Source organism: Tachysurus fulvidraco, chromosome 2 (assembly GCF_022655615.1).
Source record: "Tachysurus fulvidraco isolate hzauxx_2018 chromosome 2, HZAU_PFXX_2.0, whole genome shotgun sequence".
NCBI classification, from domain to species: domain Eukaryota; kingdom Metazoa; phylum Chordata; class Actinopteri; order Siluriformes; family Bagridae; genus Tachysurus; species Tachysurus fulvidraco.
Window position 1 is genome coordinate 38,902,230 of NC_062519.1, and position 21,831 is coordinate 38,924,060.

The 21,831-nt window shown below is 39.3% G+C and overlaps 3 protein-coding genes across 6 annotated transcripts; 2 read left to right on the forward strand and 1 right to left on the reverse strand.

The window, feature by feature from the left end:
- The first annotated feature begins 376 nt into the window (after positions 1-376).
- LOC113646764 (zinc finger protein 319) lies at positions 377-5,165 on the forward strand. 4 transcript variants are annotated; one of them, XM_027153246.2, is made up of 2 exons: positions 377-590; positions 1,514-5,165. In XM_027153246.2, exon 2 carries the CDS (start codon positions 1,628-1,630, stop codon positions 3,398-3,400), a length of 1,773 nt encoding a protein of 590 aa, XP_027009047.1. In that variant the 5' UTR covers positions 377-590; positions 1,514-1,627; the 3' UTR covers positions 3,401-5,165. The 4 variants fall into 4 exon arrangements, with proteins under 4 accessions (XP_027009047.1, XP_027009043.1, XP_027009045.1 ...); XM_027153242.2 differs by having other exon boundaries at positions 379-699; XM_027153244.2 differs by lacking the exon at positions 377-590 and adding an exon at positions 736-1,230.
- A 322-nt stretch (positions 5,166-5,487) lies between these two features.
- On the forward strand, positions 5,488-11,157 carry csnk2a2a (casein kinase 2, alpha prime polypeptide a). The gene is made up of 12 exons (XM_027153177.2): positions 5,488-6,548; positions 7,036-7,147; positions 7,358-7,459; positions 7,575-7,625; positions 7,813-7,872; positions 7,943-8,026; positions 8,818-8,928; positions 9,009-9,110; positions 9,230-9,330; positions 10,128-10,276; positions 10,415-10,505; positions 10,597-11,157. Exons 1-11 carry the CDS (start codon positions 6,439-6,441, stop codon positions 10,486-10,488), a joined length of 1,056 nt encoding a protein of 351 aa, XP_027008978.1. The 5' UTR covers positions 5,488-6,438; the 3' UTR covers positions 10,489-10,505; positions 10,597-11,157.
- Positions 11,158-14,854: 3,697 nt separating this feature from the next.
- Positions 14,855-21,798, reverse strand: kiaa0895l (uncharacterized protein KIAA0895-like). The gene is made up of 7 exons (XM_047810364.1): positions 21,618-21,798; positions 19,550-20,315; positions 18,686-18,829; positions 18,455-18,587; positions 17,887-18,192; positions 17,002-17,099; positions 14,855-16,919 (listed from the first exon to the last, which is right to left on the reverse strand). The coding sequence occupies exons 2-7, from the start codon at positions 20,276-20,278 to the stop codon at positions 16,758-16,760; spliced, it is 1,572 nt and encodes a 523-aa protein (XP_047666320.1). The 5' UTR covers positions 20,279-20,315; positions 21,618-21,798; the 3' UTR covers positions 14,855-16,757.
- Positions 21,799-21,831: the final 33 nt, after the last annotated feature.

The window sequence follows — 21,831 nt, forward strand, 5'->3', positions numbered from 1 at the left end:
AAGACAGACAAGAGAGATCCTTTGGTTTACTTTCCTGATACTTTATTTTGAATTTGATTTACAGAAAAATTGGAATAAATGAAAAAAAAATTAAATAATAAATATAAATAATAATTTTAAAAAATCATATTTTTTTCAGTTCACCATGCATTAGATGGTGTTGAGAAATATCTTCAAGCCCAAGAATACCCCAAGGTTGAACACTTCAATGATTCAAAACCATTTGTAATGCCATGATTAGAATGATACCACATGGCACACATGGTCTACCAGTTTGACCATCATATCTTGTGCTGTATTCATCATATTCTTGAGGCTCTGCTAAAGAACATCATGTATGATTGATCTATCCTTAACCAAATAAAAAACAAAAAACGGGTAGCTCAGACTGATGCAGGTTCAGCTGACATTTTCAGCCCCCCTGCTGCTTTGAATCCGCCCATATTATTTGGGTGTCAGCCTTGTTCTGTTTGGAGGGAGGGAAGTAAAGGAAAGGAAAGGAAAGGAAGGAGGGGGACTGGTCATAGAGGTCCGATGCGTCACGTTCATTTGGGCCTTGTGGAGCCCCGCCGGCTGCGCGTCGTCCGAATGTGTGTTTGTTTTCTTTTCTTTTTTTTTTTTCTTGCAGAACCGGAACCGCTTTTTTTTTACCCTCTTTTAATTGTAGTGCATTCAGGATTCAACCGGGAAATAAATAAGGTATGGGAATCGATGTACGAGGAGGAAAAAAACAGCATGCATGGTGTCGGTTTTGCCTTTAGCAGCCGCGGTGTAGCCCAGCCAGCGTACTGAAGTGCACTGAGCTTAAGGGAAGGAGGCTGAGCGTTATGCTGCTCGGATGCCATTGTGCAGAGGGATTTTTTTCTCCCCTCCCTTCGAGCTTCGAGTTTCCTCTCCGCGGTTTTTTTTTTTCTTTTTTTTCTTCCCGCATTCCTGATTTCTTGCCCCCTTTTTTTTGCATGCACTGTTTACTGTTTGTTTGTTAGCCCGACGGTTAAAAGCAAGGACATTAGCCAAGCTGGTGTATTAAAAAAAAACAAAAAACGAGCTGTTCCCGGTGTCTAATGCTATCAGTAGCTAGCTAAAGTTGCTAAAATAAACAAGAAAAAAAACGCCTTTTTCTGGCCAGAAATGCAACATATATATATATATATATAAATATTAGTACATTTGACTTTTTTTTGCATGCATCGTGTTTGCTTTTGTGTAGTAGCTTAGCATCGTGCAGAGGTTTGTTTTTGTTTATTTTCTTTTTTCTTTCCTCTGTCGGTTTGTAGCATTTTAGCTTAAGCTTAAAACGACCGTTCAGAGCAGCGATGAATCCAGAATTGACACTAAATCACGGTGTCTGTTTTGATTTGTGATGTTTTATGCCGTGCATGTTAAAAACAAATGTTTGTTTTTCTTTTGTTTGTTTTTTTAAATCTATCTTGGCTTCTTTATATTAAAATGCATCCTTGAAGAGTTGAAGCACTTCTGACTAAAGTAAATTGATGTTGTCTCTGTCTTGCAGGTGAAGTTCTTCATATAATGTAACAAGACTCCTTGTTGGTCCTTGAATCCGATAAAGACCCGACGTACCGGGACGTTTTGAATAAACGAGGTCCTGTGACAGCTGAATCCATACATGTACAGCGGAAGGATGACCGAGGCATGGCAGCAGCAGCATGCAGTGGCCCCTCCTCCTGTTGCACATCCTCTTCTTCAAGGGGCCGAAAATCCCCTTGGTAGTGCCGTGTATGGGATCGTCCTTCCGACAGACCCTGCTTTACAACAGTCGCAGCACGGCCAGCACAGCCAGCAGCACCCCGTGCCCGCTCAACAGCCGTCCCTGCAAGTCGGGAGCGAGGGCGGACACAAATGTGGAGCGTGCGGCCATGATATATCGCACCTGGCGAACCCGCATGAGCACCAGTGCATGGTGAACCAGGACCGTTCTTTCCAGTGCACACAGTGTATGAAGATCTTCAGTCAGGCCACTGATTTGCTGGAGCATCAGTGTGTCCAGGTAGAGCAGAAACCGTTTGTTTGTGGTGTGTGCAAAATGGGATTCTCTCTTCTCACTTCTTTGGCACAGCATCACAACGAGCATTCGAATGGCAACAACCCTATGAAATGCTCAATCTGCGAGAAAACCTACAGGCCAGATTCTTCCTCATCAAACCCCCAACAGCCATCTACCGGAGAGACCTCCAGCAGCGGTGCTGCAATGGGCTCTTCTTCATCCACGGCTTTTCAAAACTCAGACAGGCCCTACAAGTGTTCGGTGTGTTCGAAGGCTTTCCGACACCTCTCTGAGCTCTCTCGACACGAGCGAGTCCACACAGGGGAGAAGCCATACAAATGCAACACCTGTGACAAGAGCTTCAGCCAGGCATCACACCTGGCGCATCACCAGCGCACTCATAGTTCTGACCGACCTTATAAATGCGCCGTCTGCGATAAGACCTTCAAGCACCGGCAGCACCTCGTGCGCCACATGTACGCCCACTCCGGTGAGCACTTGTTCAAGTGCAACTTGTGTGAACTGCACTTCAAGGAATCGTCTGAGTTGCTGCACCACCAGTGCCAGCCTGCTGGTGAACGACCCTTCCGTTGTGCGACGTGTGGGAAGACCTTCAAACGGCCGTCGGACCTCCGACAGCACGAGCGCACCCACTCTGAAGAAAGGCCGTTCCAATGTGAAGAGTGCCAGATGAGTTTCAAGCAGCAGTACGCCCTCGTGCGACACCGCCGCACTCACAAAAACCCAGCGGAGCGTCCTTTCAAGTGCAACCAGTGCGACAAGGGCTTCCTTCAGCCATCCCACCTTCTGTACCACCAGCATGTCCATGGAATCGAGAACTTGTTCAAGTGCGCCGCTTGCCAAAAGGGCTTCAGACAGTCTGGCGAACTACTCAGGCACAAGTGTGGAGAATCCGGGTCAGGCACCAACGCACCCGAGAAACCGTACAAATGCGACGTGTGCGGCAAGGGCTATAAAAAATCCTCCACTCTTCAGCGACACCAGAACTCCCACTGCACCGAGAAGCCGCTCAAATGCTCCTTGTGTGGTCGTCGCTTTCAGTCATCGTCCGATTTCGTACAGCATCACTGTGATCCTGCTCGCGAGAAACCAATGAAGTGCTCGGACTGCGAGAGGCGCTTTAAATATTCCTCTGAGCTTCAGAGACATCGCCGCGTCCACACAGGAGAGAAACCTTTCAAGTGCCCAACCTGCGACAAGGGATTCAAGCAGCGAGAGCACCTGGCCAAGCATGGCATTGTCCATTCACGGGAAGCCCAGTTTAAATGCGTGTGGTGTGGGGAGTGCTTCGGGGAGCTGGGGGCTCTTCAGGAGCACACAGTCCAACACACTGCAGAAGGAGGGGGGTATCCAGTAGCCCCGTGCATACAGTAATGGTGCTCCAGCAGCGTTAGTCTCCCATCCTGTTTAACAAAGCCACGAATATAGCGCTTAGATGAGAAACATCCCAGTATTCTAAATGTGCTATAATTTATTGAGGTTCATTTCAAGACTCACAGCCTGTGATTATTCAATTCTGTGTACCAGTATTTTCCAGCCAGGCCTTAAAAAAAAGCTTAGATGCAGAATACAAAAAAATGTCCAAAAACTATTAAAAAGTTTATAAGATATAAACTCGATGATGACTATTCTAGATTTTTAGCTCCCTGATATTTGAAACTGAAATTCAAATACAGTGCTGTTGTAAGTGTTGTAGGTGTGACCGATTTGTGTTTTCACGATTTTAATATTAACAAGCTTAATTCAGTCATTTTGTTAGGAGCGCTTCCCAAAAATGAGAAAATCAAAAGGATTTTGCTGGCTGGACTAATTATTGAGGCATGTGACAAAGTGTTAAACACCCCCCCCCCCCCACCCCTCTTGTACAGTACATGTACAACCTCATGCTTTTTACCTGCCATAGTACTTGTATATATCTTAAGGCAAACTGCTCCGTATAGTAACTCGACCATATAAACTCCAATTCCTAACCCATGATGTAACAGGGTATGTGTATGCATGAATAATCTAAAATCTCTATGTTAGTATTTTATGTTGTAAACTGTACCTGGTGCTTATTTGTATGTTGTCTTCTAGGCAAAAGAACAAGGATAGTTATTTTGAAGTGATGCAGTTGTATGGTGACGAGTGTAAGTGGTCGACTCATCCCTGCAGTTATCATGGTTATTTAGACAATGATCAGTAACAATCATACATTTATACAGTTTACAGTTTGGACTTGCATTTCAACTGCCCAGTAACAGCATGTCTGACAACAATTTAAAACACACACACACACACACGAGCTGGTGTTACCGCTTTATCAACGCTCTAATATCTTTAGTACTATTCAGAAATTGATGTTTTGTAATGATTTAGTACAATAGTACAATTTAGTGTCTGTGTATCCACCATACTGTAAACTATATGTCCATGATCATTCCTCTCTTAGGACAGTTATTACTTTATTACAGTGGATGTAGTAGGCTTATTTTACCTTTTATGAGATTTCTATTTTATTTTGTTCATTTATACATGCCTGTGATGTCCCTTAAACTTTAGGTTTGCATTCTAATATTATAAAAAAGAGAGAGGGAGAAAAGTAGGAGTCGTAAGCACCTTGGTCGTATTCAGCAGTATCACAAGGTTTGTTAGGTCTAGTTTGACAAATTTGCACCTTAATCAAACTCAATTGGAATCTCAATCACCCTTGTATGCTGATCACGATTAAACAGATGATGCATACAGGCAAGTGTCCTGTATTGATGTTCTAGAAAACAATAGAACTATATTAAATGTTTGTTAATTCTAACAAAATATTCCTGTAAAATGTTCAGGCACCCTATACATTTTTCCCCATCATTTCAATGTCATTTATTGTCACAGTTACACTACATAATTAACACAGGTCATGAAGATGAAGTAGGGATGTAGCCTGATCATCCACAGGTGTAGTACCTATAAACCATTCAATAGCTTTTTATTATTATTATTATTAATTTTTTTTTTGGCTCACTTTAACATTTTTAAGTGTTTTTAAACACATTGGGGCGTTTGAAATATGTAAATATCTATATGTAATAATTTGTCCATTCTTTGCACTTGTATGTATTGTGACCTTAGGCTACATGGCATTAACCAATAAATGTTTGCAAATATATGTGTGTTTGATATGTGTGTATGTATGTATATGTATATTTATTTATTTTTCATGTAATTTTCAATTGACGCCACAAAAAAAAGAGTGTAGACATTTTGTGAGATTTAAAATTAAACGTAGTTGGGCATTTATTTATTTATTTATTTATTTATTATAGACGACGCCTGGAAGCTTATTGAGCGCTTCCGGTTCTCAAGTGAAAATAGCGTCAAACTAAACGTCCAAATCTCTTACCGTTTCCTACGCAAGTGCACTAAATGTAGAGAAACACGGGCTCGTGCGCCCTACGAAGTGCACTAAGTTTCCATCCGAGAAAAAGTGGTTTGGGATACGGTACGGATTCTGCGGTTTGAAACAGAAGGGGTGTGAGTGAGCTAACTGAGCGGTGTTGGGGATTCCTCCACCCCCTCAAGGCAACGGTCGGGATATTTAGAGAAAATGTCAACACTTTATTGTTATTATTTTAATTTTGCTAATAGCGGTCAGTGGAGTTAAAAAAAAACGCTGCTCAATCGAGCTAGCTTGTTAGCTATCGGTATCCATAACGTTAGCTTAGCATAGCTTAGCTTGTAACGATTACCATGGTTATAATAATGTTAAATAATAGTAATAATAATATCGAGTCACGTTCTGTTTAAAGAAATATCAGACCGACCGGTTTGGATGGTAACGTTATAATATAATTAATTATTTTTATTTAATTAATTCCTCTTAGCTAGCAATGATAGCTAAGTGCTATCGTTAGCCAGCCTCGTCGTTCGTTCGACGTTAGCTAGCTGAATTAATTTTCCGTTAATTCAGCATCACAGCTAGATAAGTTAAGCTGTAAGTGTTTTGTGATGGTTTATAAGCAGGACTAGTTAGTTATTACATGCGTAGCGAGCTATGCACTAAGCTGACTAGCAGGCTTCACAGGTAGGTGACATGTTTATTCGTGTCGCTTAGCGATCCAGCTATTAATCACGCATCAGTAAATCAAATCTGTGCTATGAGATCTTGGCGAAATTCCTCCTAACCGACACGGTTATTTAAGCTGGCGCTGTGTCAGAAAGCGTGCAGGCTGCTTTCCGACACATTCGGACACTCCGTATCAGGTTTGAAGAAGAGGTCATGGTCCCAGCTGCATTGCGGCCCTGTTTCACTGAAGAGATCAGTCGCACATTGCTACAGTGAACCAGGCCTTTCTCAGAGTTGCCAGAAGACAAGGCCGGCTTTGCGGTGTCGTGTTTGGAGTGCTGTGGTCGGTGGGGAAAAGGCAGATCCATCATCGCCCATGCCCGCCATGCCTGGTCCGGCGGCCAGCAAAGCGCGGGTGTACGCTGATGTGAACACTCTGAAAAGCAAGGATTACTGGGACTATGAAGCACATGTGCCTAGCTGGAGGTACAAATCTTTCCGTTGTATTTATATACCCGTTTGCTATAAAGGTTCCCACTCTGCTCCTCTCCAACCCAACCCACAGTCCTATAGCTAAGACACCTGTTTCAACAAATCCGCCCCTTTTCAGACTTGTGAAAGGGTTTGAAGGGAAAACACTAAAATGTGCAGGACAGAGGGTACTCCAGGACCAGGGTTCTGAAAGTGAGCTCCAAGAATCCTTAGGGTTCTTTCAAGGCTTAATTTTGGACTGTGTTGGAACACAACAATGTCATCTTCCTGTAAATAATGCCAAGTAGAACCTAATACAAATTTAATAACTAGGTTATGTCATTTTGAGCTTAAAAAATAACATAGATCTGACTTCAATCAGTAATAAACCTAAGACTTTGTAAAATTAGTTTGTACTTGTTACACTTGGAGGCAGGCCCCTGACTGTATAAAGTATCTAGTGTGTTCTTATTTGCTTCTGTCATTTCTCACCTTCTTTCAGCAACCAAGATGATTACCAGTTGGTCCGGAAGCTTGGAAGAGGCAAATATAGCGAAGTGTTTGAAGCCATCAATATCAACAGCAATGACAGAGTGGTGGTGAAAATACTCAAGGTGATTCTTAAAATAAGCTTGAGATTTTCTTTAATGGGGTGACAAGTTGTTCATTTCCCAAGTTCATGTTCAGTTATAAATAATTTTACATTCCTAAGACTTGTCAAAGGATGCTTTGCTAAAAAAAAAATCTTTCAGATGTTCTGGTCTACATAAACATACCCAAGGGATTTTACTCAGGGTTTCTCTTTCACACTTGTATTGTCATAGCCTGTCAAGAAGAAGAAGATCAAACGTGAGATCAAAATCCTGGAAAACTTAAGAGGAGGAACCAACATAATTCGCCTTGTGGACACAGTTAAGGATCCTGTGGTAGGTTTCTGTTCCATCTTTCCATCTGTGTGCGAAGTCTGAAAATGCACTATTGTCAAAATAGATAAATCAAAATGAATCATTGATGAGCTAAGATTCTCTGTACTTATTTCAGTCCAGAACACCAGCTCTTGTCTTTGAGTGCATCAATAACACAGATTTCAAGGTATCATTTTATTTATTTATTTATTTTTACTAAAATGTATTTATGACTGATGGCATCTGAGATGTTTAAACTGAGAACTACACAACAGACACTAATACTAAACAATACTAAAAGTGTTTAAACTAAACATCGTTTTTGCACTTAATTTACTGTTTGCAAGACTTATATACTTCATTCTTATTTATAGGATCTCTACCAGAGATTAACAGATTTTGACATTCGCTTCTACTTGTATGAACTTCTAAAGGTAAATCTATTTAAGTGCCCTATTGCCAGCTCTATACCGACTTTTGCTAAATGCACGTTTTTTTCTGCAGGCTCTGGATTACTCTCACAGCATGGGAATCATGCATCGGGATGTAAAGCCACATAACGTGATGATAGATCACCAAATGAGAAAGGTAATTTGTTCAGTGTATTTTCTTTAAGCGGACCGGCAGAAAGAATGCAACTTAGTTACAGGATGTACGGGGCATATATGGTGGCAAGGTTGAAGACCATTTTGTAACATGGGTTATGGTGCACTGTTCTCCACCAAGCATAATATGGTAATGTGTAATTTAGGCCATGGCCCAAGTATTAGAGGCCAGTTATTGTGCACATCAGTCAGAGCTCATCTTTAAGCTTAGTGTTCTTCTTGGTGTCCTTTTTTCCAGTTTGTAATAAATGTGAGGCATGAACTGGATAGTGTTGGTATGCTAGCTAAAACCCAGACCAGAGGATAAAGAGAGATTGAGCAGGAAGGCACAGGGCTTGAATCAATCACTATATAAAAGGCCTTATATATGCAGGTTTGAAAGGCAAAGCTGTTATAGTTCTCTAGTTAACATAAATTCAAACCATACATATATGTCGTTCCACAACATGGATAAATTGGACTTCTGCCACCTAGCATTTTCACTAGCTTTCCACCTAATTAGAGTGTTACCTGTTCGAGAAATCAGAGACTTACCCTGCAAGATAAATGATGACACGCTGCCAGCCCTGAATCTCTCATGCAATCACACATGTTGTTGAATTTATCTGATTCTCAGGGTGATTCATAGCAGCCTAGGAACATTAGATTATACATCACAGAATTCTGTTATCCAAAGACCCAAGAATCACGTGTTTGGTTTTATTTAAAGCAAAAAAAATCCCACACACCATAGCTTTAAATAGTGAACTGTGTGTTTGTGTGTGCACATTTTAGTTGCGCCTGATAGACTGGGGTCTTGCTGAGTTCTATCATCCTTCACAAGAATATAATGTAAGGGTGGCCTCGAGATCATACAAGGGACCAGAGCTCCTGGTTGATTATCAGGTATAGTGTTTATATGCATTAAATGATCATTTTGTTCTATTTCACCAATACCCTAAACACACTTATTTTTTGCTTTGCAGATGTATGATTACAGTTTAGACATGTGGAGCCTGGGCTGCATGCTGGCCAGTATGATTTTTCAAAAAGAACCCTTTTTCCATGGCCAGGACAATTATGACCAGGTAGTTACAGTTTATAAGGCAGTGTTTATACATTTATAGAATATAATAGATCCTAATAAAAATCACAAGTAAATAAAGACCAAACTGTTTTTGTTTTGTTTTTATTTTTTCGCCCACAGCTTGTTCGTATTGCTAAAGTCCTCGGGACCGAAGAACTTTACAGCTACCTTAACAAGTATCACATTGAACTGGACACACGTTTTAAAGATCTGCTTGGACAGTGAGTTCAAGTCAAATTATTTAATGTGCTGTAGGCTAATCATCTAATTTCACAATGGAAAATAATTATTCAATTAAGTAAAGGGGAAAATACCCAGAAAGTCTTTCAACTAATTCAGACGTTAAAGACGTTATAGTTCTTTTTACAAGTTTTTACAAGTTAAATATTGTTCCTTTTTCTTTCCTTTTCATTCAAAAAGTTTAAATAAAATAAATGTTGACCTTTTTAAATACTTTTTAAAACTGCCCTGTGCAAATATCAAGATGGATCTACAGCATCATTCTGCAATACAAGTAACCTGATAAAACATCTTAAACATAAAAGCATCCAAAGGACTTGAATCGTGCCATTAGTGTCGCTATAGCGTTTTATATGACTAGTCATGATCTGCCTTTTATTAAGGAACCAATAAACAATCAAATGAACAAAAAAAAAAACCAAAACACTTTACTGTTGGCTGTAATGAAGTGATTTTAGAAGGGAAAGAAAACCTTCGCGGCCCTACTTGATCCAAGGTAATTAATGTAGCCAGTAACATTTAGCCAGTCAAAGTAAACGTGTTCTGTGGCATCCCTGATTACTTAATATAATGTAGGTTACTTATTTTGGTTCCAGTGATGATGAGCACCAATAGCGTGTACTCATACTTGGTCTGAGAAAAAAAAAATGCATCTCTGCTGGAAAGTGTCAAATCTTCATAAATTCTCACCAAAGATTGAATAGTAACTCCATTTCTGTATCTGCACTGTATATGGGTACTGATCGATCACTCATTTCTCATTTGTAAAACCTTCCAGGCAAACACGAAAGCGCTGGGAGCACTTTGTTCAGCCGGAGAATCAGCACTTGGTGAGCCCCGAAGCTCTAGATTTGCTGGATAAGCTGCTGCGTTATGACCATCAACAGAGATTGACTGCCCAGGAGGCCATGGAACACCCCTACTTCTGTGAGTGGTTGATAGAAGTTCTTTATTTCTTCTTTATTTATTTTTCCAAAGCATTCACACAAATGCGTATGTCTTTCCCCCGGCGTTCTTTCTTTGCAAGTCCGTGTCTCACAGCGGTGCCATTTTTCTGTGTCGCAGATCCTGTGCTGAAGGGACAGTCACTCTCAAACTCAGATGGCACCCTGGCAATAAGCAGTTCAACTGCGACATGATGAGCTAAAAGTAAAAGGTACAATTATTTCCAATCATCAGTTTAAATCCGAATACATGTGAATATAAATAAATATAACCAGATCTTTTTTATTTTTTTTCTCCTCCAGGAAAACCTTTTTACCTCAGTGTTTGGCAGAGACCCTGCGTTTCAGGTGTAAAGCTTCACTCGACTGAAGCAAGAAGTAATTTAGTATTACAAGACTTGTACAGAAAACCCAAACGCACCGGGCTGGCCGACTCCCTCTCCTTTATTCACTTTGTATTAGTGCTGCTTGCCACAGTTTCTTAGATACCAAAAAAAGTGGTATTCTGTATGTCCCCTTCTTTCCTGTTTTAAGTTCAACATCTCTCTTTAAAGAAAAAACAAAAAGAAAAAAAAACCCTACAGAATTATAAGTGATTATGTATTGTGGTCGGGAAAGAATGCCTGCTCTTTCCCTGTGAATCTCAGGCTCTACATGACTGCTGTGGGCTCAGGATCCAGGTTGCATTCTATGCTGAAGGATTGTAATGGTCAGTTAATTTGCCCTGCTGAAATGAGTGCAAATTGTAAATTATAGCACTATTATTATTATTATTATTATTATTATTATTATTATTGGGTATGGAAGCTTTTCTGCAATCTGTTGAAAATATGATATATTAAATAAGAGATACTTTTTAACCAGTCTGACATGTCGGTGTGTATTTTTAACACGGGATAAATAACAACAGCTGTGCTACTATTGAGAGAACGGATCATTTATGGGACCTAATTTAAGCCTAGTCATGCGCCTGATGTAGGCCAGCAATCTAAATTAAACCAAATTTAACAAAATATGGTGCATACATGTAGGATGGTGGTGTTATTTTAAGAAATATTCAACATTGGGATGGTGTGACTGCTTCTCTAAAGGCACTTAGAGGCACCGAGAAGTGTTTTATCCACTATTTAAAACACACACACTGGTTCTGAGATGAATTTCAGATTGATGTTCAAAAGTGACATGCGTTCAGACACCAAAGCCTTCAAAACCAGCTTCAACTACAAGTGAGTGCAAAAGTTTGCATCCCCAAAACCAAAACGAAGAGGACTGAGAAGGAATAAAATTAATTTTACATACTGTTCATACATTTCCTTCATTTTCACAGGAAACACCCACAATTAATTAGTCTTATAATTTGATTTGTTGTAGATGAATTATAAAATTGTTTGCAGGTCATTGCACTACACATTACTTTACATGTACATTACACAAATCTAGAACTTCCTCCAGGATCAATAAAACTATCTAGATTGTTCATAAGAAAGTTAATCTTTATCTATCTATCTATCTATCTATCTATCTATCTATCTATCTATCTATCTATCTATCTATCTATCAATTATTTACAAGAAATTTCATCTGGATCTCTATCTGTAATTCTATCTATACAGTATTGTTCAAAATAATAGCAGTACAATGTGACTAGCCAGAATAATCCAGGTTTTTAGTATATTTTTTAATGCTTCATGGCAAACAAGTTACCAGTAGGTGCAGTAGATTCTCAGAAAACAAACAAGTCCCAGTATTCATGATATGCATGCTCTTAAGGCTGTGCAATTGGACAATTAGTTGAAAGGGGTGTGTTTAAAAAAATAGCAGTCTGCCGTTGACTGTACAAACTCAAAACTATTTTGTACAAACGTTTTTGTTTCTAGGATTTAGCAATCCTGTGAATCACTAAACTAATATTTAGTTGTATGACCACAGTTTTTTTTAAAACTGCTTCACATCTGTGTGGCATGGAGTCAACCGACTTGTGGCACCTCTCAGCTGTTATTCCACTCCATGATTCTTTAACATGTGGCATTCCACAATTCATTTACATTTCTTGGTTTTGCTTCAGAAACAGCATTTTTGATATCACCCCACAACTTCTCGATTGGATTTAGGTCCGGGGATTGGGCTGGCCACTCCATAACATTAATTTTGTTGGTCTGGAACCATGACTTTGCTCGTTTACTAGTGTGTTTGGGGTCATTGTCTTGTTGAAACAACCATTTCAAGGGTATGTCCTTTTCAGCATAAGGCAACATGAGCTCTTCAAGTATTTTGACATATGCAAACTGATCCATGATCCTCGGTATGCGATAAATAGGCCCAACACCATAGTAGGAGAAACATGCCCATATCATGATGCTTGCACCACCATGCTTCACTGTCTTCACTGTGTACTGTGGCTTGAATTCAAAGTTTGGGGGTCGTCTCACAAACCGTCTGTGGCCCTTGGACCCAAAAAGAACAATTTTACTCTCATCAGTCCACAAAATGATCCTCCATTTCTCTTTAGGCCAGTTGATGTGTTCTTTGGCAAATTGTAACCTCTTCTGCACATGCCTTTTTTTAACAGACTGACTTTGCTGGGGATTCTTGAAAATAGATAAGCTTCACACAGACTGTCTTCTAACTGTCACAGTACTTACAGGTAACTCCAGACTGTATTTGATCATCCTGGAGCTGATCATTGGCTGAGCCTTTGCCATTCTGGTTATTCTTCGATCCATTTTGATGGTTGTCTTCCGTTTTCTTCCACGTCTCTCTGGCTTTTGTTCTTTTTTTTTTTTTAAGGCATTGAAGATAATTTTAGCTTAACAACCTATAATTTTTTGCACCTCTTTATATGTTTTCCCCTCTCCGATCAACTTTTTTTTTTTTTTGGGGGGGGGGGGGGGGGAGACGGTGACTTAGTGGTTAGCACGTTTGCCTCACACTTTCAGGGTTGGGGGTTTGATTCCCACCTCCGCCTTGTGTGTGTGGAGTTTGCATGTTCTCCCCATGCCTCCGGGGTTTCCTCAGGATACTCTGGTCCAAAGACATGCATGGTAGGTTGAATGGCATCTCTGGAAAATTGTCCGTAGTGTGTGAGTGAATGAGAGAATGTGTGTGCCCTGCGATGGGTTGGCACTCCGTCCAGGGTGTATCCTGCCTTGATGCCCGATGACGCCTGAAATAAACACAGGCTCCCCGTGACCCGAGAAGTTCGGATAAAGCGGTAGAAAATTAATGTATGAATGAATCAACTTTTTAATCAAAGTACGCTGTTCTTCTGAACAATGTCTTGAACGACCCACTTAACTCAGGATTTCAAATGCATGTTCAACAAGTGCTGGCTTCATCCTTAAATAGGGGCCACCTGATTCACACCTATCTTTTCACAAAATTGATGACCTCAGTGATTGAATGCCACACTGCTATTTTTTTGAACACACTCTTTTCAACTAATTGCCCAATTGCACAGCCTTAACAGCATGCATACTCTATCATGAATGCTGGGTCTTGTTTGTTTTCTGAGAATCTACTGCACCTACTGGTAACTTCTTTGCCATGTAGCAATAAAAAATATACTAGAAACCTGGATTATTCTGGTTAGTCACATTGTACTGCTATTATTTTGAACAATACTGTAGATTATTTACAAGAATGTTCATTTCTATCTATCTAGCTATCTGTCTGTCTGATCTAATGTAATCTAATCTAATCTAATCTTAACATATATTTCTCAAGGCTACTCTTGACAAAACTGTATCGTGTCCGAAGCTTTAAATACCAATCGCAGCACATTTTTAAATAATGTATTTAAGCGAAATAAAAAGTATAAACAACTTTTCATTTTACATTTACATTTCAGTTTTTTCTTCATAAAAATACTGTGTACTGTTTACTGTCATGGGTAAAAAATAAAAAAGGTTGGTACCCTTGTAGGACACAATTAAGAATTTAAATACCAACAATCGTATAGTGTTTAAGGGTTCATACCTTCATATGTTGTATGTAAGAAAAGTTATTTTCTAATAACTCATACAGTTATGCTGTCTTTAGAATTCCTTTTAACATGATATCCTGATTTTTTACCATCAAAATGTACACCAACTTCCAAAAATATTGGCACCAAAAGTAAACGACAATTAATCCTTGGCATAATCATAATATTTAAGATAGAATACAACAATTGTTTTTCTTTAAAATATGTCCTGAAATGATTTATACACTGGTTTAATCATTTATTATCCCTTTTATATATGATATTTAGTATTATATTATTATATTATAATCATAGGTTATTAGAAAAAATAAAATCATGTCATAAAGAATTTATATATAGAGATTTTCATGAAAAAAATTTCTTTTCATATTTTTTTCCAGCTTCAGTGGATTTAGGATATGGTGGATATTTAGAACTTTGGAAATTATTTATTTTGTACCAAACCACTTAAAGAAGGTTTTTTTTCTCTCTCTCTGATTCAAAGCTGTCACGGGAGGTGTAAACTTTTGCACTCAGTACTTCTCACGCAGTAAGACTGTTCCCATCTTTATTACTATAAAACAGACACAGGCCTTTAGGTTAAGTGTAGCATTTTAATAAATAATCTGAAAATCGCAGATTATTTAATGATCATGAAATGTGCAATATTCATGCAATACAGAAGATGACGAGTACTACAGAGTTTGAACTTGAACATGATTTCGAACTTTTTTACAAACACACGATCACTACAGATGAGTTCAGAACCCATCGAAGGCACATCCACATCACTTTGCTGCCTCTCGTCCTGAGTCCGTCACATGCCTTTGTGTGAATGTACGGCAGTGATGGAGCTGCAGGTTAGCCGACTCGTGGACAGGATTAAGAGACGGATGCTGGAGTCGTATCGACCTACACGTGCGCACGAGTCTCAATGGACTTAAAATACAGTGGTTTTTCCATATTTATTCATAATTAATGCCAGTTTTTTGTCTTGATATAAAACTCAAGTTAACTGCACTGTTTTTAATGCACGTGCCCACTTGATATCATTTGATGCTTTCATCAAATGATATCATTGGTACCTTATTTTTGCAATACTGTGTAAGGTGTATGATAACTAGGGATGCATCGATACTGATATTAAATCGACTATCGGTCAATAACGTGCTCATTTGCTGGTAAAAAAAAAAAGTCAATATCCGATACTGTGTGCTACAATGTGATGTACAGAGCAGTGTACATTAGTCATGCTAACGATGTAGCAGATGTTAAAAAATGACAGCGATCAGGATGTGTTTCATGATTAATGAAAGCAATTAAAGAAAAGCAGACTGCAAACTGTGCTCTGTGAAACAACAAGAGAAGCATCTTCTTCTAACCTGATAAAACTTGCAGCACCTAAACAGCATCCTATTAGAAAGCGTAAGTTCGGGCAATCTGAGTGCACAGAGCAGCGAGCGTGGTCGATAAAATGAGGTCAAGGAGCCATGAATTATGCACACACAAAAGTATTTGCGAGCATGGAGCAGTGAAAATGTGTGCACGTGAATTCACACTTCAGTTCAACAAGCTCTTTCGCCAGGGTCGAGGCACAATTCACGGCACCTTGAACTCATCTCTGATGGCCAGGCTCGCTACTACGGCTCTCAGCGCACGAAGCATGCACCCTCCCTCTAATAAAAACAATTAGATGTTCATAACCAAACTCAGCATGACAGTAGCAACCAACATTAACAGAGATACGTTTGACTAATTTAATTACATAACACAAAGCACTCGCGGTGACTCCTTTTGGTATCTGTATCCGTATCAGTATCAACCAGCGAGTCCAAAAAAAAAAAATATGTTTATCGATGCATCCCTGTTTATAATAGAATTACTTGGTTAAAATCACAAACATTCAGTTTTCATTATGAATAAATGAGGTAAAAAAAAAAAGGAATAAATACTTGCATAAATACTGACAGTGGTTTAAAAAGCTCTAGCAGTGACTAAAACAGCATCACAGGACTAACAGTAAAATGCAGTGCTTCATAGCAGAACATGAGGTAAGGGAAGTGTCTTTTTTTTTTTTTTTTTAAATCTGCAAATCGCTACTCGGGTGCTTGTGTACGTCGTTTCATTGAACTTAATTAAAACAAAATTATGAAAAACCCTTGAGCTTTCATTCACTTCCGATGATTAGGCTACAGCATTGATGTCAGGTTTCAGAGGTTCCAGATGTTTGATATTTTATCGGTTTAGAGATGTATAAGCGAGAATCTCTGCAAACTGTAAACTCAGTTCAAGTGTTGGCACTTTAAAGAAAAAAATATTGACACTAAAACAATGAGTATGATTAAGTGATCAGTAAATCACTCGATGTGAATTTTCACAGATGGTGATGTAATCCAGGCTGTCGAACCTTGTTTTTTTTAAAGTGGGGTAGCCTTTGGAAATGACCAATTAATCAAACTTGATACAGAAAAAAATGTCCTGTATAACCAAACCCTCATCCTCATCATGGTATGAGCTCTTGTAACTCAGCATCGTTCAGTTCGTTCGTCACAACGATGTGATCCAGCTGTTGCAGGTAACGGTCTTGGTCTTGCATGAAGTGAGGGATCCTGGTTCTCTGCAGGACCGCAAGATGACGAAGCCTTTCCACATCTTCATAGGAAACCTACGGGTGAGAATTTTTAAACGTTAGTGATTTGTATGTTGCATACATACGTTTTAATGAATTCAGGGAAATCGAAATTGACCTTGCCCAGCGAGGCTAACATCCTGAAATCGATGTTTCTCCTGTGGCGTAAAATCTTTAGGATTCCGTCCAGGTAGACTTGATCTTTACTGAAACAGCCTGAAGAACAGCAGCATAGTCTTTAACAACATAGTCTATATTCTGTTGGTTTATTTCAAAAGTATTTAGATTTTGTTTTTAGAAGTATTCACATTAAATGGGCGGATATAATCAGTTATAAACACCGAGCCAGCATCACACTGAGTTTGGTGATTTATCACCAAACACACACTGGGTTTAATTTTGTTGTATATATACACATAAAATGGATGGACGGATGTCAATCTGTCCATCTATATGTCTGTATTCAATTCAATAAATTTCTTAACAATGGACATTGACTCAAAAGTCTCAAGCATGCTTTAGAAAAAATATTAAAAAACAGAAAATGTTGCAGTGTTTAAAATTAAAGTCTGTGGCAAAAAGTAGCAAGGAAAAGTTCCCTGAGATGTTATGAAGAAACTTCGAGAGAGCGATTATAAATCACTTCACTGTATGATAGGAAGCTGTGCTGTACATAAACAGGATTTTCAGTCATATGTTTATTTATCATTAATAGAAAGAGTCTCCTGTGTCAGAAGTTATTTTTCGACTCTTTAACTCGAGGTATATGATAATGTAATCTTTAATACAAGCGATAACAGGAAGAAACTTGTTTTGTGGACATTATGCAACATAGCAATTCAGAAAATATTAACTAGAATTGTATATAATAATAATAATAATAATAATAATAATAATAATAATAATAATAATAATAATAATAATAATATTGAATATTCTTTAACCAGAAGAACCATTTCTGCGATATGGAGAATTCAGTAAGCAGCAGTCTTTGATTCTCTACCTGGTTTTGAGGTGTCTGTTTGTCCCCGTTTGGCACGGAGACAGTACTCCCAGCGTACCGCAGGGTCCTGGACGAAGCGAGCGATATAACTGAACAGTTGGCTGAAGCTCATGTTGGCTGCATGGTACACAGTGTAGTAGAGAAGAGCAGCTCGCCACAAAAAGGGCTGCTTCCGCAACAGCACACTGTGAATGCTGGCCAGTCCCTCCTCTGTCGGATTGGCTGGCTTCAATCCAAACTGCTTCCTTCCGGTGGCAGTGGCCCACGGCTGCATGCTGTTATTCACGCCGCGTAAGTAATGAGTACCTGAGAGCAAGAATTATAGCAGATCAGCAAGAACGTTACAAAGTGAGTCAGAACTTAAAAAATAAACAGGAGAACATTTTCAGTTCCACACACCTTTAAAAAACTTGTTCAAAGTTTAAATAATATAGTCTGCGCTTTATACTGTATGTACTGTAATACTGTATTACAACAAAGGCCAATTAGTAGCAGACTTAATATTTACGTATGTAGGTAAATATTGTAAATACAGTATGTGAGTTTTGGAAATCATTTTGTTTCATACCAATCTCATGTCTCAGCATCCCTTCCAGCCAGTGCTGCCGTGCTCCGGACAGGTTTATGGTTAAGGTCGGCCTGCAGCTCTCCACCATCATGACAGCCTGAGACAGGAGCTCATCAGACAGAGACACCACCACCTGTACAGATCATATCACACAGGATGACTAAAACTGTGCTGTGAATATAAGAAATAGTGCAGGTATGCTCAGGAAATGTGGATAACAAAAACACACACCTCACCCACACATCCCTCTTTCTGTAAGTACTTGCGCACTGTGGCCCACACTCGACTCTTGGGCAGCACGCTTCCTCCGGTGATTTCTTCAAAATTCTCATAGGTACCAAACTTCTTCAGGACGCACTCCATGATATTAACTGCCTGTGAAAAAAGCGAGCGGGATCGGAATCGTATTGTTTTATATCTTTCTTGTATGTCAAGGTATTTGGATAAAAGTATAAAATTATTTAAAGGAGTATAACGTATCCTAATTTTGCATAAACATTCATCCTCCTGAACTTTTTCCACATTTTGTTGTGTTGTGTTACAACCTAATTTTTTAGCTGCAAGTTCTAGAAGGTGGAATTTTTATGTAAGACGCTTCATACTTTTTGCTTTCTCACTGAATTCCTTTGACAGTTTAACTTATTCTTGACTAGTGAAATGAACAGAAGTCTTAGAGCAGCTGCTGAATTCCATCAAAACAAAGGGCAAAAAAGTTTGTGCACCCTTAATTTAATTTATAGCAACAAAACTTGTATGATTGCTGTTTTTTTATTTGCCACAGGATTTTTGCAGACAGGGATCCTTTAACATATTTCATAATTATTAGATCAATAATGCTTTCTGTTTCAAAACCTTCCACCATCCACAACAAATCAGGTCCAATTTAAAGGACTACATGTTTTTGAGTTACTGAGATATAGATTTTGGATTAGATTGACTGGAGTTCTTCAAAAATAATTTTCATTCAAAAATAATTTCCATTGACTGCACATATCTAGAAATAACACCAACTTTATTTCAAGGTTAATTACATAGCATTACAGTTTAATACTGTCATACTGCTATACCATGACAAGAATATCTGTACTGACATACCTGGGAAAGAAAGAGTCCAGATCCTTCTTTATACTTCTCCAGGACACTAACAGGTTCCGGCGATGTGTACTCAAACTGGGGCTCGTACTTATAATCTGACTGGAAAAAATTCTGACGCTCCTGTTCGAGATTTATAGGCCTCAGAGCCACGAGTAAACAGGGCCCACGTGGTGTAGAAGGTGTGGGTATGGGTGCAGCCACAAGCCCCCGGGCAATATGTGGCAGGGATGTAGCTGGCCGCATTCGCCCTCTGCTGGCTCTGGGTTGCGCCGTGGAGTTTACAGTACAAGTACTTTCACTACGCCGCATCCAGCCTCCTGGTCCCAAACTGGGGCTTGTGAGGCTTCGCATGGGTGGAGAAGGAGCACCGTAACGCCATGGAGGCTGCACCACTTTCTTTTCACACTGATTATTTGTCTTAACACGCTGCGGTTTGATCTCCAGGCTGACTGGCCTTCGAAGTTCTGTCCTCTTCACAGATACGTCCAGTTTCTCAGCTTTTCCACTATTTCCACCTTCCGCTCCCTTAACCCTCTGATCTACTGAAGGGCTACAGGGCCCGTTGTGATGCAGCCTGTCCCTTTGGTTGATAGTGTTGATTCTTGCTCTTACAGGGACAGGGTTGGGTTTCTCTATTTTGGGATCTGCTTCTTCAAAATCTTCCCGAGTGGCCTCCATGTCCTCCCCATTAGCCCTCTCCACACAGTTCTCACTCAGATCCAGCACCATCGCAGCGAGCGCTCCTCACTCAGGACACGCTGCACACCTGGACACAAAAGGATGCGCACTTAACAACTTTTCAATGTTAATAAAAACTGAAGAACAAACCCAGACACGACTAAGAATGCAAAGGATTGATTACCATAGATGACTTCAGAGTTACTGTCTGAGTGGAATTTCACATATTTTCCCAGCATTCTTCATTTTTAACCAAAACATTACTAACATTGGCCCTGGATATAATAATTCATTGTTATATGTGTGTGTATGATAACCAGAGATGGATCCATGGTGTATTCCTGCCTCACATGGTACAGCTTCTGGATCCACCCTGATCCTGACCGCTAAATAATATGTTTACTGAAGATAATTGAAGAATGATGGATAAATTTGGGATACAATATTTTACATGTTAATGGGACATTTAGAAAGAGTGTTGGCGTCGATTTGCAAATCCATTTCTAAAAGGAGAAACTGTACCTTGCTTCCATGCAACAAACTTGGTTTCATTATCTGCGAAACTTGAAAATCTTGAAACTGATGTATCATTAAACTGACTCGGTTGAATATTAACACACCTACTGTAGGATTTGAACGCACAACCGTCTAATTACTAGGGCAGAACCTTGCACAAAGCTGTGACTCCTTCAGCAGCAGTTTATTGTGATTTTATTGCTAAACTTTTTATTCCAGCCAGAACTTTAAATCATTAAAGTTGCAGAAGGGCTTAAACCAGGTGGAATTATGCGCTGTACATTAGGATCGATAGAAAAGTGTCCCTTTTGGGTTAGAAAAGAATCTTTATCAGAGATCAGCACTATGAAGTATCACAGGAAGAGAAAGGCTACTGATTACAAAGGGACACACACACACAGAGAAAGAGAGAGAGAGAGAGAGAGAGAGAGAGAGAGAGAGAGAGAGAGAGAGAGAGAGAGAGAGAGAGAGAGAGAGAGATGCTTTTTGTCAGTATGTACTCGGGGCAGCATAAATAGAAATGTAAGAAATTAGAATCGAGTTGTGAATTCGATTTCCAACAAGAGACTGAAAGAGCTGTACAATATCAGGTGTAAACTCAAGAGACCTCAACATTATAATAGACAGGTTGGATCTATAAGATCTATAAGTAGGTTTATTATTATTATTATTATTATTATTACTATTTTATTTATTTATTTATTTTATTATTAAATCATGATAAAGATCCTGGCATTTTATATGATAGAAGCATAGAATAAAGACATAGCTAAGGCAAAAATCCATCAAATCTCTTCTAATGATCTCAGGTTTCCAACATTTAAGCCATGCATGAGAATAAAGAATAAATAAAACAGTGATTATTGTGACATACCGAGCAGCGTTTTCTTGATACGGCCAATGACTAAAGCTCGCTTAATTCATGGTCCGTTGCCATGAATAGATATCAACAGCGGACGCTTAAACTTCCGGTATGGAGGAAAAAATAACGGGACGGAACAGAAAGCGCGAGCTGCGCTTTAGTGTATGGCTGTGATTGCGTTGGAACAAATGACGCGCTGTTGGCGCAGCTCGGGCACGAGCACGGC

What these genes read in the sequence shown, in the direction of transcription:
- LOC113646764 (XM_027153246.2), top strand. Translation starts at nt 1,628, where the DNA reads ATGTACAGCGGAAGGATGACCGAGGCATGGCAGCAGCAGCATGCAGTG.
- csnk2a2a (XM_027153177.2), top strand. Translation starts at nt 6,439, where the DNA reads ATGCCCGCCATGCCTGGTCCGGCGGCCAGCAAAGCGCGGGTGTACGCT. An exon ending in GCACATGTGCCTAGCTGGAG is followed by an intron (nt 6,549 to 7,035) that starts GTACAAATCTTT and finishes ACCTTCTTTCAG; the next exon opens with CAACCAAGATGATTACCAGT. An exon ending in TTTAAAGATCTGCTTGGACA is followed by an intron (nt 9,331 to 10,127) that starts GTGAGTTCAAGT and finishes AAAACCTTCCAG; the next exon opens with GCAAACACGAAAGCGCTGGG.
- kiaa0895l (XM_047810364.1), bottom strand. Translation starts at nt 20,278, where the DNA reads ATGGTGCTGGATCTGAGTGAGAACTGTGTGGAGAGGGCTAATGGGGAG. An exon ending in GATGCTGAGACATGAGATTG is followed by an intron (nt 18,193 to 18,454) that starts GTATGAAACAAA and finishes TCTTGCTCTCAG; the next exon opens with GTACTCATTACTTACGCGGC. An exon ending in AACAGACACCTCAAAACCAG is followed by an intron (nt 17,100 to 17,886) that starts GTAGAGAATCAA and finishes GCTGTTCTTCAG; the next exon opens with GCTGTTTCAGTAAAGATCAA.